Source organism: Schistocerca cancellata, chromosome 4 (assembly GCF_023864275.1).
Source record: "Schistocerca cancellata isolate TAMUIC-IGC-003103 chromosome 4, iqSchCanc2.1, whole genome shotgun sequence".
NCBI lineage: Eukaryota > Metazoa > Arthropoda > Insecta > Orthoptera > Acrididae > Schistocerca > Schistocerca cancellata.
The window spans coordinates 701,958,406-701,980,681 of NC_064629.1; the positions used below are offsets into that span (position 1 = coordinate 701,958,406).

General features: G+C 45.2%; 1 protein-coding gene and 2 pseudogenes across 2 annotated transcripts in view; 1 reads left to right on the top strand and 2 right to left on the bottom strand.

Moving 5' to 3' along the window:
* Positions 1-22,276, bottom strand: part of LOC126184867 (uncharacterized) — a 516,759-nt gene that overhangs the window by 236,725 nt on the left and 257,758 nt on the right. Inside the window, exon 1 of one of the 2 annotated variants that reach the window (XM_049927487.1) lies at positions 15,327-15,507. The exons of the other annotated variant lie outside the window; for it this stretch is intronic. Within the exon in view, the coding sequence (XP_049783444.1) occupies positions 15,327-15,423 (97 nt within the window). The 5' untranslated portion in view covers positions 15,424-15,507. Of the gene's footprint in view, positions 1-15,326; positions 15,508-22,276 lie in introns of those variants that run through there. 2 annotated transcript variants of the gene reach the window in all.
* LOC126185991 (5S ribosomal RNA) lies at positions 7,995-8,112 on the top strand (annotated as a pseudogene).
* Positions 14,159-14,276, bottom strand: LOC126185809 (5S ribosomal RNA; annotated as a pseudogene).

Genomic DNA, 22,276 nt, shown 5'->3' on the forward strand with positions numbered 1-22,276 from the left:
ATGATCAGGTAAGCTGTAAGTGACCAATCTTTGGTGCTGTTAATTTAACGCAACAAATGAAAAGTCATTAAGACTCTGGACATTAATCCAGTTGACTTTCATTTTTTACACTACTTCGTCATTTTCATTCTGTTTACTGTGATTTTTCTTAAGCGCATCATGAGAACAATACTGTTCTCGTGCGAGAGCATGGCTGATGCATAAACAGACATTGCCAATATCAGAATACACAGACGGAAAGAAATTGCAACACCAAAAAATAATGAATGTAGAATAATGAAATTTAGGGAATACATTTGTCTAGGCAACATAATAGGTGATTAAAATTGCGAGATCAAAGATTAATGTAAGCGTGAGATAAGCCATTGCAAATTTGAAACGCTGGTACATTAATAAACGATGTAATCTCCAGAATGTTGAATGCAAGCATGCAAACGTGCATGCATTGTGTCGTACAGGTGTCGGATGTCAGTTTGTGGTATGGAGTTCCATGTCTGTTTACACGTGGTTGGTCATTACAGGGACGGTAAATGCAGTTTGTGGATGAGGCTGGAGTTGTCGTCTGATGATGTTCCACATATACTCGACTGCAGACAGATCTGATGGTTGAGCAGTCCAAGGCAACACGTTAACACTCTTAACAGCATGTTGGGTTCAACAGCCGCATGTGGGCGAGCGTTATCTTGATGGAAATCAGCCCTTGGAATGCTGTTCATGAATTGCAGCACAACAGATCTAATCACCAGACTGGAGAACAAATTGCCAATCAGGTTGCATGGGTTAAACCACGAGAGTGCTCCTGTTGTCATACGAAATAGCACCCCAGATCTTAACCCCACGTGTGAGTCCAGTGTGTCTAGCATGCAGACAGGTTGATTGCAGGCCCTCAACTGGCCTCATTCTGACAAATAACCGGCCATCACTGGCACCGAGGCGGAACCAGCTTTTATCAGAAAAAGCAACAGACGTCCATCCTGCCGACGATGAGCTCTCCTTTGACACCAATGACATTGCAAACGGCCGTGGTTTTGGGGTCAATGGAATGCTCGCTATTGGGCGTCTGGCTCGGAGCTGTTCTTGGAATAACCAATATGTAACGGTTCGTTGTGTCACTGAGGTGCCAAATGCCGTTCAAACTACGAGGTGCATTCAAGTTCTAAGGCCTCCGACTTTTTTTCTAATTAGCTACTCACCCGAAATCGATGAAACTGGCGTTACTTCTCGACGTAATCGCCCTGCAGACGTACACATTTTTCACAACGCTGCTGCCATGATTCCATGGCAGCGGCGAAGGCTCCTTCAGGAGTCTGTTTTGACCACTGGAAAATCGCTGAGGCAATAGCAGCACGGCTGGTGAATGTGCGGCCACGGAGAGTGTCTTTCATTGTTGGAAAAAGCCAAAAGTCACTAGAAGCCAGGTCAGGTGAGTAGGGAGCATGAGGAATCACTTCAAAGTTGTTATCACGAAGAAACTGTTGCGTAACGTTAGCTCGATGTGCGGGTGCGTTGTCTTGGTGAAACAACACACGCGCAGCCCTTCCCGGACGTTTTTGTTGCAGTGCAGGAAGGAATTTGTTCTTCAAAACATTTTCGTAGGATGCACCTGTTACCGTAGTGCCCTTTGGAATGCAATAGGTAAGGATTATGCCCTCGCTGTCCCAGAACATGGACACCATCATTTTTTCAGCACTGGCGGTTACCCGAAATTTTTTTGGTGGCGGTGAATCTGTGTTCTTCCATTGAGCTGACTGGCGCTTTGTTTCTGGATTGAAATATGGCATCCACGTCTCATCCATTGTCACAACCGAGGAAAAGAAAGTCCTATTCATGCTGTCGTTGCCGGCCGGAGTGGCCGTGCGGTTCTAGGCGCTACAGTCTGGAACCGAGCGTCCGCTACGGTCGCAGGTTCGAATCCTGCCTCGGGCATGGATGTGTGTGATGTCCTTAGGTTAGTTAGGTTCAACTAGTTCTAAGTTCTAGGGGACTAATGACCTCAGAAGTTGAGTCCCATAGTGCTCAGAGACATTTGAACCATGCTGTCGTTGCACGTCAACATTGCTTGGCAACATGCCACACGGGCAGCCGTGTGGTCGTCCGTCAGCATTCGTGGCACCCACCAGGATGACACTTTTCGCATTTTCAGGTCGTCATGCAGGATTGTGTGCACAGAACCCACATAAATGCCAACTCTGGAGGCGATCTTTTCAACAGTCATTCGGCGATCCCCCAAAACAATTCTCTCCACTTTCTCGATCATGTCGTCAGACCGGCTTGTGCGAGCCTGAGGTTGTTTCGGTTTGTTGTCACACGATGTTCTGCCTTCATTAAACTGTGGCACCCACGAACGCACTTTCGACACATCCATAACTCCATCACCACATGTCTCCTTCAACTTGTTCAAGTAAGGAAAATGTCGCAATTTTAAGTATTTAAAACAGTTCTCATTCTCGCCGCTGGCGGTAAAATTGCATCTGCCGTACAGTGCTGCCATCTCTGGGACGTATTGACAATGAACGCGGCCTCATTTTAAAACAATGCGCATGTTTCTACCTCTTTCCAGTCCGGACAAAAAAGTCGGAGGCCTTAGAACTTGAATGCACCTCGTACTGTTGTAGATTCAGTACGGTGCGCCAGAGCCATAGGCCGATCACAATGGTCTTCCCTCTTGGTAGTGCCAAGCGGCCGTTCGGAGGCCGGACTTTTTGAAAGCGTACATTCTCGTGATCACTGCTGCCAGTAATCATGTACAGTGGCTACATTCCTGCCAAGTTTTTCTGCAATATCGTAGAGGGAACATCTAGCTTCTCGTAGCCCTATTACACCATCTCGTGTAAACACACTGTCAGAGCTGTGTTGATAATGGCGTCTTTGTCGCCTTAAAGGCATTCTTGACTATCATCAACTCACAACATCCAATCTCAGAGGCAACTAACGCTCAAGATCATTACAGTGCGTATTTCAAGCAAACCTGATTTGCATCCTCATAATGGCGCTACTGGCGCCACTTTTATGCGACCGGCGCTAAAACTGAACAGACATCATCTTTCAGTTGTGGAAACACGCCTACCAACTTTCCTTTATGTAACACAACTCCTTCTTGGTGCTGCGATTTTTTCTCGTCAGTGCATAATGGGAAAATAGTTCGTTATACAGACTCGTTAGTGGATTATATTGATTTATAAACTTTAACTTTTAATGGAGATAAAACTTAACAAAAATTAAACTGAGATTCTTTATCACGAACTTCTTACACACTATCATTCGACAAATCTCAGCATCCCTACGATCTGATGCTTGCTTGTCATGTAACAGAGGGAGTCAGGTGAGTCGTCATATCTTAAGGGAAGCTGGAATCTCTACCCAAATTTAAACTTTGTTAAGCAAGCCTGTATAAATTGATTTTCCAGTCACTAAATAAATTTACCCTAAATTCTTTGCTCGGTTCACATAAAAAGGACCTGGTACAGCCATTTTATATTTTAACAGCCTTGCACCATAGTACCTCAAGTCAAGGACTCGGTAATTGGTGGTGGTGGTACGCTTAGTGTTCCTTATCTGAGACTGACCTGAGGCAAATGAAGCACCATTATTCGGTATAGTGTGGCCGTGGAGTTGCCTACTAAAGCGACGTCAGTGGCATAACCACATACACTGATGAGCGAAAACATCATGACTATCCGATTAATAGGGTGTTAGCCCATCTTTGAAAAACTATGCAGTAGCGGTTCTCCGTGACATGGATTTGACATGACCTACGTAGGTTTCTGGAGGTGTGTGGCGCTAGATATCTGCCCAGAGGTCGCGCTGTTCGTGGACGCGTAGCTGGTGTCCGATAGCGTCCCAGTTGTTTTCCGTTTGGTTCAGATCAGGCGAATTTGTTGGTCAAGACATCAACGTGAGTTGACTATCATGCTCCTGTAACCACTGTAGTACGACCCTGGTCCTGTGACAAGGACAGCTATACTGCTGGACCATGCCATCGCCGTCGGGAAGACATCAAGCATGACGGGATGCCAGTTTTCCGCAATAAAGTTCACGTACGATAGTCCACAACTGTCATGGTCCCTTTTGATTACTACCGAGCGAGGTGGCGCAGTGGTTAGCACACTGGACTCACATCCGGGAGGACGACGGTTCAATCCCCCGTCAGGCTATCCTGATTTAGGTTTTCCGTGATTTCTCTAAATCGCTTCAGGCAAATGGCGGGATGGTACCTTTGAAAGGGTACGGCCGACTTCCTTCCCCATCCTTCCCTAATCCAATGAGACCGATGACCTCGCTGTTTGGTCTCTTCCCCAAACAACCCAACCCTTTTGATTACTACCACAGGCCCTGTGGAAGTGCAGGTGAATGATACCCATACCGTAGTATTCACGCCACCGGCCTGGGTCCACGGCGCTGTGCATGTTTTGAGCAGCCACTCGCATGGATGCCGGCGTATCCGAACACGACCAACAACACAGCTATTAAACCAAGGTGTGTCTTTCCCATCCCTTAACACCTTGCTTGGAACAAACTTGATCAAGTCATACTGAACGGTGCTTTTGAATTTTTCCCATGTGTGCTCCACATCTTCGTCCTTAGCACTGAATATTGTTGTTGACTACTCAGATACTCTGCAATTTATATTTTCCAACATTTCTTAACATTGTTTGTAAAACCCGTTGTCATAGTTGCTATGACAGCTCTATGATCACTGTCACTTTCCTCTTCGTTAACTGATTCGATAAGTTGGGGTCTGTTTGTTGCTAGGACATCTATGACGCTACCGTCACGAGTTTGTTCTATAATTATCTGTTCGAAGTCATTTTTGCACAAGACAAAATAATGTCACACAAATTCCTGTTTCTGGCACCAGTTTTGATAGCACGACTCTCCCAGCCTATACAAGGCAAGTTGAAGTGGCCTCTCATTACAACGACATGATCAGGGAAATCACTAACGATATTCTGCTTGTTCTCCTTAAAGCGCTCTACCACTACCGTCTGTGGCCGAGCTGTTCTAGGCGCTTCAGTCCGGAACCGCACTGCTGCTGCGGTCGCAGGTTCGAATCCTACCTCGGGCATGAATGTGTGTGATGTCCTTAGGTTAGTTAGGTTTAAGTAGTTCTAAGTTAAGGGACTGATGGCCTCTGATGTTAAGTCCCGTAGTGCTTAGAGCCATTTGAGCCACCACTACAGGTCTATAAGCGCACCCTCTTACAATCTTTGACCGAGCTTTAATGCTTAACTTCACTCAGATTAATTCACATTCGGAGTCTGTGATGACATCACTAGATATTATTGATTCCTTTGGTGCAATAAATACGCTTCCACTAATAGCGACTAATCTGGCCTTACGATAAATATTCAAATATGAACTTAGGATTTAGTTGCTATTCACTTCTTGTTTCAACCAACTTTCTACTCCTAATACTACCTGAGCACTATAACCTTCAATTAGTGATACTAATTCTGTGACCTTTCCTTGGATCCTCCTACAATTTACTAATACTGAAATTAACAATGAAATGAATAACCCTAGTTGCATAGCTTTTCCATATCCGATCTGCAGGGACGAGCACTCTCTGAGATCATGGTGGCTGCTGTAACTTCGATTAGTCTCTGATCCAAAAGGAAGGTGTGTTCCATAACCTGAAAACCCGCCATGTGCACTCCATAAGCACTCCGTTACCCTAATAACCTCTTCCTGCACGTAGTGCACGCCTAACCTGTTAAGGGGAACCCTACAATTCGCCACCAGATAGTGGAGGTAGAGGAATTTGCATCCGATACCGTCGCCGAGCGGTCTGAGCCTCTGGTTTAGACCTCCCACTCTGTTGCAAGACAGAGGATGGCGATCATTCTGTGTACGATGCTATAATTAGTCAGCTTTGCCTTCACCCCACGTGCGATGCTAGTTGTCCTCACCAAATCAGTCATCCACCGGAAGAAACCGATGATGGCATCAGAACCTATGCGGCAGACATCATTAGTGACAACATGTGCCACTATTTGTACATGTTGTACCCAGTGCGTTAGATAGCTGCTAGCAGAGCCTTCCGCACCTTACGGACGATACCCTATGGCAAACATACCGAGTGCATACTAGCATTATTTCCCACCTTGCACTCATTTCGCTGAGCGGCTTGCCGGCCGGAGTGGCCCTGCGGTTCTAGGCGCTACAGTCTGGAGCCGAGCGACCGCTACGGTCGCAGGTTCGAATCCTGCCTCGGGCATGGATGTGTGTGATGTCCTTAGGTTAGTTAGGTTTAATTAGTTCTAAGTTCTAGGCGACTGATGACCTCAGAAGCTAAGTCGCATAGTGCTCAGAGCCATTTGAACCCTGAGGGGCTTCATTACCCGTATAACGTTGAAGCTTCCAGTGTGTAGGATACCTTCCCTCTGTACTTGTCCGGACTGGGTCGGAAAATCAGCCCCTGGCCCATTAGGAGAGGCATCCCGAGTTGGCTCAGAAGTATTATCAACACTGGATAGCACCTCATACCGGTTGCTAAAGCCTAAGGAGCTAGTCATGCGGACGATTCCATCTTTCACCTTCCGCCCATTGACACACAAACTCAAGACTGTCAGCCGATCACATGTTGTGTATCAGAAGACGCAGCGATAACCAGGTCACCAGGGGATTTCAACGGCACCACGGGTGTTGCAGCTCTTGTCATGGGCGCCATGATGTCGCCGCAGCTTTGAGCAATAGCCAGAAGTCTGTTGACCATGGCCAATGCAACCTCCAGCTGTTTACGGACAGCAGCCAATCTTAATTGTGTCCGCTCACAAAAACCATAGTCCCTATACATATCGTACTGTGTAAAAAACCGAATAAGGTCTCAAAAATAGAAACAAAGCAATGACAAATAACTGGAAAAGTACAACAGACACCCGCAAAGGAGAAAATTACTCTACTGTGACGCTTCTGTGATGAGGAGTGCAAGCTGCTATATAAACACTAACGCAGTTGCACAGGATACAGGCAGACAACGAACTGAGACTATCAACTGGCTGCTATAGGACATAGAGTAGGAAGAATTATCCTGAATACCTTATAACCAAGGTACAGCAAAACGTATGAATATACAGGGTGTTTCAAAAAAGTGTCATATACGCACAGATGGCAGTACTGGTCAAAACTAGAAGAAAAGCTCCTGTAACTGTATGTCCGGAAACCAATACGTACTGAAATGTGAGCCAATCTGTCCTATCAATCCCAGCTCTCTCTTACATAAAAGTAAAGACTACAGGCAGCACTGCGTGCAGTTACCGAGTATTCTGATAGATCCCCCATCTTTTCTTCGCAGTGAATGACGCACTGTTTAAATACACCTGGCTCCATCCGGACTTCATTGAATGCATTGTTCACATGTTCCTGTAACGTCTGTACATAGTCGGTGGATTGGGCATAAATCAATGTCTTTAAATGGCCCCATAGCCAGAAATACGACTGATTCGGGTCTGGTGAACTGCTAATGGACCTCTTCTACCAATCCACGCCCCTCGGAACGCTGCGGTGAGATACGATCGCACGATCCGTAGAAAATCGTTTGGTGCCCCGTCGTGCGTAAACGACAGTCGTTGTCTTTCTGCAAGGGTAACAGTCTCCAGTAGCGCTGATAATTCATCGCGCAGTAATAGGTGATACGCAGCATCCGTTCATCTGTTTGGCAAAGTGTATGGCCCTATGAGTCTGTGAGTCCTCATGCCTCACCTCCGTGATTAATCGAGAATTTGCATCTGCCGACAAGTGCGTATTGTGGTAATTTATTATGCTATCTCCTGCCTACACCGCCGAATACTACACATTACTCATCACGAGTAAAATGACCCATAATTAAGTATCGGTTTTAGTACGCATAATTATAGGATCTTTTCTTGTAGTTTTGACCAGTACCTCGTCATGTACGGATATGTAACACCTTTATTTTCAATACTCTGTTCATGACAAGATTGTAACATTTTATCTACGTTAGATACAATAATTGCTTAGTAGAAAATACTACAGGCAACGGCCTTGCCGCAGTGCATACACCGGTTTCCGTCAGATCACCGCAGTTAAGCGCTGTCGGGCGTGGCCGGCACTTGGATGGGTGACCATCCTAGCCGCCATGAGCTGTTGCCATTTTTAGGGGTGCACTCAGCCTCGTGATGCCAATTGAGGAGCTACTCGACCGAATAGTAGCGGCTTCGGTCAAAGAAAACCATCATAACGACCGGGAGAGCGGTGTAGCGGTGTGCTGACCACACGCCCCTCCTATCCGCATCCTCAGCTGAAGATGACACGGCAGTCGGATGGTCCCGATGGGCCACTTGTGACCTGAAGACGGAGTGCTAGAATATACTACAGTCAAAAATTTTCTGATAGTTGCGCTTCTACACACAACCTGCTACTGTAGTTTCAGTTAAACCATTCGTTTGCCACTGTCCAATCTAATTCATTCCACCTTTCATCAGGGATGCGATTCGAAGTTTTGTTACCTGTATGAGAAAAATACTGAACTGTAAAGATGTCAGATAATGGCAAATTGCATGGAAATGTCCGTCTGAGGCACATTTAGTTAATCAAATCAATTGGCTCTTAGTCTGATTCAAAACAATGACTACAATGTGACGACAGCACTGAACTTTTTCAATAAACAGATTTGAACGCATCCTGAAGCCGCACGACATTGAGGGCATGTAACGGCTTCAGTATCCATCTGATCGGTGTTAATGTACGATCACCGTAAAGGACATGACCGAAAAACTTACTACTGTCACTAAAGGCTTCCTTCCCCGTTCCATTTACGACTGGTGTCGCAGAAAAACGAACCACTTAGTTGTGTATCTCATAGATGATTTTCACGATGATGTGGAAGACGTGTGTGGCTGTCCTTACTTGATGTATGCAACAAAAGAGTTTACACCATGTATCAAATACTGACTCTTTTAATTTATTCATCGCGAAAAGGAAGCCGTCTTTCTTCCTCGATTCTCATTTAAGTTTCCTGAGCATCTGCACGATAGTGACTAATCTTTTCGGTTACAGTGCCATCAACAACTCTCAAGCCTTGCATCCAGTCCTACAGGCGAAGTTGACGGAGGTCCTAAATATTCGAGTAATCCTGCACAAGACACTTCTTGGAGGTTATCTTTTCTGCAGAATTTCCATACTAAGGGAATGTTTCTTCCCCTTTTCTCACCACTGTTCCCACACTGTCTCTATAGGCCTACGTTAATTACATGGTATACACCAGCATCCGTAGCTGAGGATCACCAACGACCAAGGGAGAGTGCATAAAACGCCGCGTTCAGTTATTACGCAAGATATAGTGGACCATTTTCAAAACCTATACAATACCACAGAGTGTGGTGGACAGAAAGTAGGTAATCGGATGAAGCGAGTGAGAGCACAGGCTACCATGTCAGCACATCAAAACTAAGAACTAAAAGAACACTTGACTAGAGTAGCCGCGTGGTCTAAGGCGTCTTGTCACGGTCCGCGCGGCTCCCTCCGTCGGAGGTTCGAGTCCTCCCTCGGGCATGGGTGTGTGTGTTGTCCTTAGCGTAACTTAGTTTAAGTTAGACTAAGTAGTGCGTACGCTTAGGGACCGATGACCTCAGCAAAATGGTTCAAATGGCTCTGAGCACTATGGGACTCAACATCTGAGGTCATCAGTCCCCTAGAACTTAGAGCTACTTAAACCTAACTAACCTAAGGACATCACACATATCCATGCCCGAGGCAGGATTCGAACCTGCGACCGTAGCGGTCGCGCGGTTCCAGACTGAAGCACCTAACCGCTCGGCCACCCCAGACGGCCTGACCTCAGCAGTTTGGTCCCATAAGACGTTGCCACAAATTTCCAAATTTTCCTTGGCTAGAGAGAGCGTGAGAAGTGTCATACAGGTGGTCCACGGCATAAAACACCGGGCACGTATTTCACATCTGTGATGCTAGCTGACAAGTATTATCGCAAAAGTGAAGCCAAATCGAAGTGTTTAACGAATTATTCGCGAGGACAAACCCCCTGGGCAATAACATGGAGGCCATCAGCATTTTGTTGCGAAACAAATATAAACCAGTCATCAAACGCAGATTTTAAGATTCTCGAATAAAATATTTAAAGAAATCACGCTGGTCATTTTAGCACCGTATCAGAAAACCATAATTTCTGAGAGGGCAATGACAAACATCAAGGCAGCATACATGAACTTTGAATTTATATGTGACGGAATACGAGGTTGTGGCCGTACTCAACTTTAAAAATAAAATGAAGCTTGAGCCTATATTTTAGTTCTAAAGCAGACAGATATCTTGTCCATTAACACTGGGACTCAGATTTGGCGGAGAGTTTAGATTTATTAGAATGCAAAAATGCCTACGACAGGGCTGAACACAAGTGAGACTACAATGGGTTTCCATAATGACTTCGCACATATACCTGGAAATTTCATAAGTGGTACCCTTTCCAGAATTAAGTTTAACATAACTTTAAAACTCAACGGCCTTGCCGCAGGGGAAACACCCGTTCCCGAAGGACCACCAAAGTTAAGCGCTGTCAGGCGTGGCCAGCACTGGGATGGGTGACCGTCCGGGCCGCCATGCGCTGTTGCCAGTTTTCAGGGTGCACTCAGCCTCGTGATGCCAATTGAGGAGCTACTCGAGCGAATAGTAGCGGCTCAGTTCAAAGAAAACCATCTCAACGACCGGGAGAGCGGTGTGCTGACTACGCGCCCCTTCTATCCACATCCTCATCTGAGGATGACACGGCGGTCGGATAGTACCGATGGGCCACTTGTGTCCTGAAGACGGAGTGCTTCACTTTACAACTGCATATAAAATTATGAAAAGCTTTTAGATATGGTATCCCGTTGTTTGCGACACTATACGCCATCGCCACGGAGCCGCTTTTTGCCAAGACAGAGACGAGCTTATCGAGGGAGAGATCCAGCATGGCACGGATCTGACACGTTATTGGTAGGTTCCCTGAGGTATGTGTCATCCTATGTCCACTAACCGGCCACGTAAATCCCGTTAATTACGCTCCGGTGGTTTGAGGACTCGGAGCTGGCACCCGACAGCATACCAGACGTGTTCCATTATTCAGATAAGGCGAATTTGGTGACCAAGATATCAACATGAGTGCACTATCATGCTTTTCAAAGCACTGTAGAACAAGTTAGGTCTTGTGACAAGGACTGTTATCCAGCTGGAAAATGCCATCGTTGTCGGGAAAGCACGAAATCATGAGAGGATGTACATAGGTCGCAATAATGTTCATGCAGTCTACAGCTGTATTGGTGTCAGCAGCTCGTGATCTAGTGGCTAAAGTTGCTGCCTCTGTATCACGGGGTTCCGGGTTCGATTCCCGGCCGAGGCGGGGGTTTTCTCTGCCCGGGGCCGGGTATTTGTGTTGTCCTCATCATTTCATCATCATTCGTTAAAATGGTGAGACTGGAGAGTGAAAAGATTGAGAATGTGTACAGACGTTGATAACCACGCGGTTGAGCGCCCGATAAGCCAAATATCGTCATCATCATTAGCTGTCTTGGTGCCTTTGACTATTACCACAGGTCTTAGAAGCCCAAGTGAATGTTCCCCATAGCATAGTACTGCCCCCATCAGTCTAGGTCCGTGGCGATGTGAATGTTTCGAGCAGTTGCTGGGTGTCGGAGTATCTGGACGCAACCATTGACCTGGTGTAACAAGAAACGTGATTCATCTGGTTAGGCGACATGTTTGCTCTGATATTTTGTCCAATTTCGATGATCCCGTGCTCACTACAATGGTAATTGACGAAATCGTCGGGTCTGCATGGAAATATGTAGGTGACGCCTACAATGGAGTCTCATGTTCAACAGTGTTCGCTGAATTGTGTGGTCCAGTATACTTGTTTCATCATTGTACTCAGTCGTCAAATTGCCACAATCGCCGCCTATACTGCTTTACAGAGCTGGCAAGCTACACGTTCTGTGATGCGGCGTGGACGTCCAACACCTTGTCGCCTACTCGCGATTTTACCACCATTCTACCATCTTCCACAGATACCCACGACATTAGCACACGAACAGCCGATCACCTTTACCGATCTGAGGTGCTCGTTCCCAGGCGCCGGGACGTAACAATCTACCCTTCTTCAGCGTCTAGTAAGTCAATAGATTTCCCTATTTGCAGCCCGTACCGTCGCTAAAATGACTTTGTATGTGCACTACTTATGTATTTTCCTTACCGCGTTACATGTCCTCAAAACCACCATATGGGAGGTAACCTCGCGCTTGGCAGTAACCATAATGTTTTCGCTTTTCATTGTTGGTAAACGATCAACAGGAAATTAAAATTTAACAGAAGTCACGAGAGCTTCTGAACTGTATAGCGGGAGAAGACTGAATTTAAATCTGCCATCATATACACTAAGCTGGCTAAAGTCATGGGATGGAGATATGCACGTACAGAGATGGCGGTAGTATCGCGAACACAAGGTATAAAACGGCAGTGGATTGGCGGAACTGTCATTTGTACTCAGGTGATTTATTTGAAGAGGTTTCGAATGTTATTATAGCCTCTCGACGGGAATTAACAGACTTTAGACGCGGAATGGTAGTTGGAACTAGGTGTTTCGGAAAACGTCAGAGAATTTAATATTCCGAGACCCACAGCGTCATGCGTGTGCCGAGAACACCAAATTTCAGTCATTGCCTCTCACCAAGGACAACGCAATGGGCGACGGCCTTCACTTAGCGCCCGAGAGCAGCGGCGTTTGCATGGAGTTGTCAGGACTAATAGACGAGCAACACAACATGAAATAGCCGCCTAAATCGATATCGGACATACGACGAACGTACCCGTTAGTACAGTGAGACGTAACCTGGCGTTAACGGGCTTTGGCAGCAGACGAACGACAGCATTGCTGAAAAAAAAAAAGGCTCTGAGCACTATGGGACTGAACTTCTGAGGTCATCAGTCCCCTAGAACTTAGAACTACTTAAACCTAACTAACCTAAGGACATCACACGCATCCATGCCCGAGGCAGGATTCGAACCTGCGACGGTAGCGGTCTCGCGGTTGCAGATTGTAGCGCCTAGAACCGCTCGGCCGCCCCGGCCGGGCATTGCTGACAGGAGTGCCATTGCTAACAGCGCGACATCGCCTGCAGCGCCTCTGCTGGGCTTGTGAACATATCGGTTGGACCCTAGACGATAGTAAAACCGTGGCTTGCTCAGATTAGTCCCGATTTCAGTTGGTAAGAGCTGATGGTACGGTTTGAATGTGGCGCAGACACCACGAAGCCATGGACAGAAGTTGTCAACGAGGCATGCAAGATCATGGTAGCTGCATAAAAGGGGTGGCCTGTGTTTACATGGAATGGACTGGGTCCTCTGGTAGAACTGAACCGACCATTGACTGGAAATGGTTACGTTCGGCTACTTGGAGACCATTTAAAGTTATTCATGGGCTTCATGTTCCCAAACAACTATAGTATTGTTATGGACGACAATGCACCAGGTCAGCGGGTCACAATTATTTACGATTGCTTTGAATAACATTCTGAACAATTCGAGCGAAAGTTCTGACCACCCAGATCGCCCGGCGTAAAACTCATCCAACATTTATGCGACATAATCGAAAGTTCAGTTCGTCCACAATGTCCTGCACCGGCAATACTTTCGCAACTATGGTAGATTATAGAGGCAATATGACTCAATATTTTGGTGGGGGCTTCCAACGACTTTTTGAGTCAATGCTACGTCGAGTTGCTGGGCTACGCCGGGTAAAAGAAGGTCCGACACGATATTAGGAGGTATCCCATGACTTTTGTCACCTTAGTGTATTCGTTGAGAAACCAATGCAAGACCAAACCGGATTAGATAGCTCGGAATGCAGAAGGAATTCAACTAGGACTCACAATCAACACAAATCCAAGTCCAAGTACAACTGGAAAAGGGAGCAGGTTTATTCGAGGCGTTATTGAGATAACAGAATAAGCACTCCGTCTTCAGGCCACAAGAGGCCCATCGGGATCATCCGACCGCCGTGACATCCTCAGTTGAGGACGCGGATGGGAGGGGCATGTGGTCAGCACATCGCTCCCCCGGTCGTTATGATGGTTTTCTGTGACCGGAGCCGCTACTATTCGGTCGAGTAGCTCCTCAATTGGCATCACGAGGCTGAGTGCAACCCGGAAAATGGCAACAGCGCATAACGGCCCAGATGGTCACCCATCCAAGTGCCAGCCACGCCCGACAGCGCTTACCTTCGGTAATCTGACGGGAACCGGTGTATCCACTGCGGCAAGGCCGTTGCCTAACAGAAAAAGAGCCCTGGATAAAATTATGATGCCCGATTTCATTAAAGTCTGTGGTTTGTCTAAGCTACAATATGTAGCTGCGATTTATCCTCCACGGAATATGAAATTTCGAGCTATTTTAGCGAAGGCGGCATGGCAAATATGGAAAGGAAATATTTTCGAGCTGCCTTTCGAAATTACAGCGACACTTATATGTGTGTGGGAGTCTATGCTTACGCAATCCGGTTGCTGAGCGTAAAGCAATGCACTATGAAAACTCTGGCGACCAAACCATACAGTATAGCATTGTTAGTGTTGCAGGTTGTCTATCTAACGGCTTCCAGGGGCAAAAAAAGTTTCATTTTCAATATTTCATGCAATTGTTGACCTAATTTAAAAATTTAAAATGTTGTCATAATCTACTCATCAAGAGCTATAATCTTATGTTTCGCGTTTAAAACAGTAAGTTAAGTATTACAGTCAGAAGCCGTGTATATGAAGTGAGCCAGCATAACTCACAGTGCGGAAATTACCCACACTGTATTCATCTTGCGCTTAATAATAAGAACACATAGCGACTTCAAAACATAATTTGAAAGCTTTAAGAAACTTTTTTCTCGGCGACACTGCCCGCAAAATGATGGAAGGAAAGAAGTTTATCGCTTACTTCATTTTCGCTGTTCTCGCAGTAAAACTGCAGCATCAGGCACGATGTTTCAATGTATCATCTCTTTACTACTAATTCTATTCCCAACACATTTTGCAGACAGTAATCACATATCTCACTGAACGTACCTGCAGAATTATATCATTGCACGACACATAGTTCGGGAGATATGATGTTTTATACATGAGAGTTCGAGTCTTTGTAGACGTGGGGCGGTGGTTTACTGTTCCGTCAAAGCGATTCACACACGGAGGGCGATGATCTGTACGATCGTATCCTCATTATTTCTCCAGAGTGCGGTTCGAGGTCGAATACATTTGTAATGCCTAGGAGGACAAAAGTAGCTGTGAGGACTAAGTGCAAACGTATTGCCGGTTTCCGTGCAGTGTGGCGGGCTTTACCCTGGACGTCCTCGACGATGATGATGGAGGGTCGGTGCGCCTCGGTGAGACACGAGGCCGCTGCCAGGAGGCTGGCGCACAACAACGGCGCCACCATCGCAGCCGACGGCAGCTTCTAGTGCGCGCAGTTTCCCCCCGCCATCTGCCGATGCTTCAGCACGTGCCTGCTGGTGGTGAGAGCTTCCATCCACACTGGCACGCGCGCCGCGTCACGACGCCGCTTATATACAGTCGCGGCGTTGAAGGGTGGGGGGGGAGGGGAGGGGAAGGGGGGCAGGAAGCTGCGGTACAGATGCAGATATGATGCGCCACTGCTTCCGTCAACGCTACCACTTTCCATCAGAGTTGCGCATTCCAAACTTCTGGAGGTCAAATCACGTAGACCTCAGACCACAGAGCCATAGAGACCGCGCACGCCCCTATGTCTGTCGTGTTGAGCTTTGAGAACAACATCTAAGTCAGGTGATGGGGCCCAAAAAGCTGAGTTTTTGTCATACGAACTGCGCGAAGTGGAACCGCAACATTTACAGTTTCTCTCATCTATAGCTCAAATCCGCTGAATTACAGACCGTTGTCGTTGAAATAAATTTGCAGTAGGATTTAGGAACATAGCCTGTATACGAACACTATAAATTACATCGAAGGAAACAGTACATTGGCACAAAGTCAGCGCGTATTTGTAAAATATCGTTCTAGAGAAATACAACTAACTCTTCATTCACACGAAGTACTGAGTCCTATGGACAGGGGCTCTCCAGTTGACTCCATATTTATAAATTTCCCGCAGGGTTTTGACGCCGTCCTCCACAAGTGGCTTCTAATCATATTGCGTGCTTATGGAATATCGTCTCAGTTGAGCGACTGTAATTGTGATTTCCTGTTCGAAATGCCACAGTTCACAGTAATTGATGGAAAGTCATCGAATGAAACGGAAGTACTGTGTGTCGTTCCCCAAAGAAATGATACAGACCTTCTCCTGTTTCTAATCTACATGAATGATTTGGGAGATAATCTGAACAGCCATCTTACATTGTTTGCAGTTGATGCTGCCGTCTAGTAAAATCATCATAAGATCAATAACAGTTGCAAAATGATTTAGCCAAGAAATCTTTATGGTACGAAATTGGCAACAGACTCCAAACAATAAGAAGTGTGAGCTCTTCACATGAGTAATAAAAATATCCGATAAGATTCGTTTACACGACAAATCAGACAAATTTTAAAACTTGGCAGATCAGTACCCAGTGATTGCAATTCCGTACAATTTGAACTGGAACTACCACGTAGAAAATGTAGTGGAGAAGGCGAACAAAAAACTGTGTGTTATGGGCAAAACACTATGAAGATGCACAATATGTACTAAAGAGACTGCCTACGCTACTCTTGTCCGACCTTTTCTGGAGTACTGCTGTGATGTATAGGATCCTTACCAGAGAGGATTGACGGAGGACAGCAAAAAAATTCAAAGAACGTCATCTCGTTTTGTTTTACCGCGGAAAAAGGGAAATACTGTCACCGATATGCTAGGCGAGCTGAGGTGGTATTCATTAAAATAAAGGCGTTTTTCGTCACAGCGAGGTCTTTTAACGAAATTTCAATCTCCAACTTATTCTTCGAATGCGGAAATATTTCGTCCACTTCCACCTACATAGGTAGGAATGACCATACTAGTAAAATAAGAGAAGTCACAGCTCGCGCAGAACGATTCATGTTTTCGTTTGACCCATATGCTATTCGAGAGTGGGATTGTAAAGAAGTAGTCTGGAAGTGTTTCGATGAACTCTCTGCCAAACACTTAAATGTGAATTGTTGAAGGGTCATGTACACGTAGAAGTGGATGTAAAAATAAAGCACTGATTTTGACAACTGAACTACATATGTATTGACATTACTAATGTAGTTGTACAGTTAACACAGTTTTTCCTAAATTCCTAATATTAAAGCGATGGTTATTTTTTTATCCTTGGTCAAGTGAAAAGGTAACAAAAAGTTTGGAACACTGTACTGACAATTTTTTATTTTTGCAAGCGACGGAAATGCAGTTATTCACTGAATTCCGGTATATGTGGCACAGCGAATCATTTAGTTCACCACTTTCGGAAGAGAAGAAGACAAAATCGCAGTTTGGCCGGAAGCATTTAGTTTTCTGACAATTCTTCAATAACACGTGTTGAATAGTTTATAATGTTTTTGTTAGAAGTGACATCCATTTGTAACAGTAACGTCTGTTTTTACACAAAATAAACGTATATGTTTTATGACTTTTGCTTAATCCAATGTAGATACCGAAGTATAATCAGGAAGTATAATTGATTAGAAAACGTTGATTATACAGAAAACTCTTGCAGTCAGTCAGACAGTAACATCATATCGTCTTAAAATCTCAGTCAGTCGTGGAAAAAATGGTTCAAATGGCTCTAAGCACTATGGGACTTAACATCTGAGGTCATCAGTCCCCTAGACTTAGAACTACTTAAACCTAACTAACATAAGGACATCACACACATCCGTGCCCGAGGCAGGATTCGAACCTGCGACCGTAGCAGCAGCGCGGTTCCGGACTGAAGCGCCTAGAACCGCTCGGTCACGCCGGCTGGCTCAGTCGTGGAGTTTGAGACCTGAGGATCAACGCACTTTTTCGGGTGTGATTTTTAATGTGCCTTAGTCTTCAGTTTTTATTTAGACACAAATAAATACACTCAAATAGAAGGCTATTCACATCTTTTTGGTAACGATATCACTCCTTAGATTCAGCCTATAAACTGACTGATCTCAATCGAAACATTACTTCCACATATCTTTTGGTGCAACCAAATGCTGCACAAAATTTGATCACTGCAATAAAGAAACCTTTACTGAACAAGTACAATTAAGATAAACGTATTCCATGATGTTTCGGGATGGAAACCGGATGCCGTCGGCTTCTTGCCACGGAATTTCAACTGACAACTATTCAGCCATCTTCAGGTGAGTACTCTGTATTGGAAATTGGCGTATTTTTCTCTTTTTTCTTTGTTGTTACTTCATCCCCCACGGAGCATTTGGGCGGAGGGTGGGCTGTCAGCGGTACAGTATTCCACTCTTCAACCAACAACATTCATAAAGATATAAGAAAGATGATAGAAAAAATATGAGAACTGTTTATGTTTTAAATTAAAAAGATTAATGAGGGACAGCCAAAAGGACTAAAATATATCCAATTTAAAAATCACAATTGCTGTGAGGTGATATTCTTCTATGAAAAAAGCACTGGAGCTCTGCAGTTCCACTTAACATTTAAAGGACCTGCACTGGGTGACAACTAACGTGGGAGGAGAGATTATGTTCCATAGAGGTTTAGGGGTGTGAGTAAAGAGATAGGGGTCTGTTAAATGGGAAGAACTATGCAGATGATAGGTAGGAGGAGAAGCGGATCATGGGAATATAAACGGTTGGAAAGACAAAGGTAAGAGGGAGTAATGGACTGCTATTTCACGTCGCTAACTTTATTCACCAAAAGTTGGCGCGCAGACGCACGCGCAAAGGCAGCCGTTACTTGAGAGACGCTGTCGTGTTCAGCGCGCTTCGAATATTGTTCCACGTATAGTGCGCAGGCGCATGCGTAACGGTGATTGTCGGAATGCGGGCTCTTAGAGTTAAAATTCAGGTGTCAAATTAACTGTCGTTAGGCTTGTCATCAGGCACAAAATGTTTTCTTTCTGAAGATATTAAAGAAATCACCAGGTGCCACGCCTTATCCAGATTACAGTGGCCATCATGACTAAAAAGTCTTCCGTTAAAAGTATTTCCACAGATTCCTCAACAACTGAAAACCACAAGAATCTCGTCGGGGCCAGAATAATCCGTAGAATGTAGCAGAATTATCCATAAAGTGTCTTGTGGAGAGACAATGCTCCGCCATGGCTGACTTACTGGGCTACAAAAGACGTGTGTGGCAATGATCAACGCACCTTTCACGTACAATGCGTGTGGTGTGCCCAACGTAGGCGTTTTGACGCCGGCAAGGTATGCTGTTGATTTCAGCTTGACGCGATCCTAGATCGTTCTTTACTGAACCGAGAGGTGTATAAATCCTTATACGTGGCCGGACATATTTTTAGCATAAAGTTTCCTTAGGGGTCTGCATAATTTCGGCGAAATATTGCCGCTATATGGGAGGAATGCCCTCAACTTGAACAGTTCAGTCTCCTCATGAGGTTGTCGGTAATCACGTTTCTTCCTTCTTAAAGTTGTGCTGAACTGATGTGGAGAATATCCATCATCTCTGAACACAGACTGTAGCAGACACAACTGTCCGGTGCGCCAAGGTTCGAAGGACGTCCATAGTTTGTGAAGGATGGTGGCAGCTAGATGCCTGCAGATACAGATCTGTGTGTATGGGCTTACGGTAACAGGAGTGGCCCAATGATGATCCACTTTCCGACTGGCTAAGACATCCAGAAACGGCAGACAGCCGCCCTTTTAGATTTCCACCGTAAACCACTGCAACTGAATTCAGATGCTGCAAAAATTGTGGCAGTACTTCTTCATTGTAGGGCTATAGTATAAAAGTGTCATCTCCACATCACCAGAAGAGTGTCTGCCCCTGGTAGCTGAGTGGTCAGCACGACGAAATGTCCTACCTAACGGCCCGGGTTCGATTCCCGGCTGGATCGGAGATTTTCTACGCTCAGGGACTGGGTGTTGTGTTGTCCTTATTATCATCATGTCATCCCCATCGACACAAAAGTCGCCGAATTGGCGTCAACTCGAAAGCCTTGCAACAGGTGAACGGTCTACCCGACGGGAGGCCCTAGCCACACGGCATTTCCATTACCACAAGAGCTGTGGTTTAAATTCTGCTCCTCCCTCAAAGTCTTCGCCAAAAATATTTGCTACCAGGGGGAGAGGGCTACCCATGGCATCACCGTTAAATTGCTCAAAATATCAACCTACTTTATATTCAACAGTGAATACTGTGAGCAAATTAACTGTGTTGCCATAGGGAGTCCTTTCTGTTCTGTGCTAGCAACATTTTTCGAAGACTTTGAGGAGAGGGCACTTGATTCGGCAGAACTTAAAGCTAAACTCTTCTGGCGATATGTAGATGGTATTTTTGTCGCGTGGCCCGATGGCGAAGAAGAAGTGTCATAAGATTTGCATCATCTGAATTCATTTCACGAGAATATCCAATTTACGGTGGAAGTGGAGAAGGGGGCTCGGGCTATCTGCCGTTTCTGGACGGATTGGTCAGTCGGATGGTGAATGGATCATTGTGGCACTCCGTTTACCGTAATCCCACACATACAGACCTGTAATTACGAGCGTCTAGCTTTCACCACGCTTCACAAACTATCGGCGTCCTTCAGACTTAGGACTTTGGTGCACCGGGCACTTGTGGTGTCTGCTAGAGACAGCCTTGCAAAGGAGCTGGAACACTACAGTCTCTATTCAAATATAATGGGTATTATCCACACAAGATCAGCACATCTTTAAGAATGAAGAAACGTGACCACCCACAAGATCAAGAGGAAAAAAGTTGCTCAAGTCCAGGGCGTTCCTCCAATATGTCGGCTGTATTTCGTCGAAATTAGGCAGAATCCTAAGAAAACATTATGTTAAAGGTATGACCGCCCACCTACAAAGAACTGTACACTTCTTGATTTGGTAAAGGACGATATAGGGTCGCGCCAGACTGGAATCTACAGAATACCTTACCAGTGTGGCAACGCGTCAATTGGTCATACCACACACACAGGACATGAAACGTGCGTTGAACATGATCGCTGCACTCGCCTTTCTCAGACCAGTAAGTCAACCATAGCTGAGCATTGCATCTCCACAGACATTCCATGGATTATTCTGTCACGGATATCTTGGTCATGACAAGATCCTTCTGGAATTCAGTTATTACGGACTCTGTGGAAATACATGTGGCAAAATATCTTGTTAATCGTCATGGCTGCTTTTAACTGGAAAAGGCGTGAGACTCAGTGATTACTTTAATATCTTTAGAAAGAGAAATAGCAGTCTAGTGCAAATCAATCATCTGAAGATGGCTGAATGTTTCTCAGATGAAATATCGTGGCAAGAAGTTAATGTTATCCGGCTGGAACCTGACACTTCATGAAATAATCTTTATGCTGGGAAAACGTCAAGAATCACAAGATGAACGTAAGTTGAACAGAATTCCAGAAGTCGCCTACAAGTGGATGCTGCCACTAGTCAGCTGATCCAAATGTATAACAACGTCATGTGTTGGCTATGCATCTGTGGACTAAAGTGCAAACAGTAACGACCTTCTGTCGGATGAACACTGTATCATTGAGACGGTGGAGCTTCATGTTTGATACAGGTACGTCGACGACCTTGTAACTGTCAACGGACAGAGCCAAGTGTGAGGTTCTTGTATCCTCATACCTTGAGATTTTACTGTGAATTTTGTCATTATTAACACATCCAGTGAGTAGTAACAAACCGTTCTGAGCAAATGCCACCTCTAATGGATGAAACTACGAATGAAAGCAATCTTTGAATAACAGTGATGAATTGTGGCTCGACATTGTTAAACGGAGGTAATGAAGTAATGATACATCCGCGCGAATCGAGCCAGTTTAATGGAGTCTGTTAGCGGAAGTTCCAAACTGCAGTTAACTCCCGTATCGGTGTGGAATGCAGTAATTTTGATTAGTGGCAAATTGTATGAATGATTATAGGAACTGTGTTAATACGTTGTGCTCTGTTTTGCTGATAACTATGAATACATACCAGAGTTCGTCAGTCTTATCAGTGACTCTGAATTAGAATCCTTGTTCACCTCCAATCATAGCGAAAAGAAAAATAATTATTCAAATAAAAATGAATTTTTAATACACCACATTTTTACAACTGACTAAAAGATGTAAAATAATTCTTCTTGAGGCACACAGATTCCTAACGCCACACATCAATTATGTATTGCATGTGCCTTA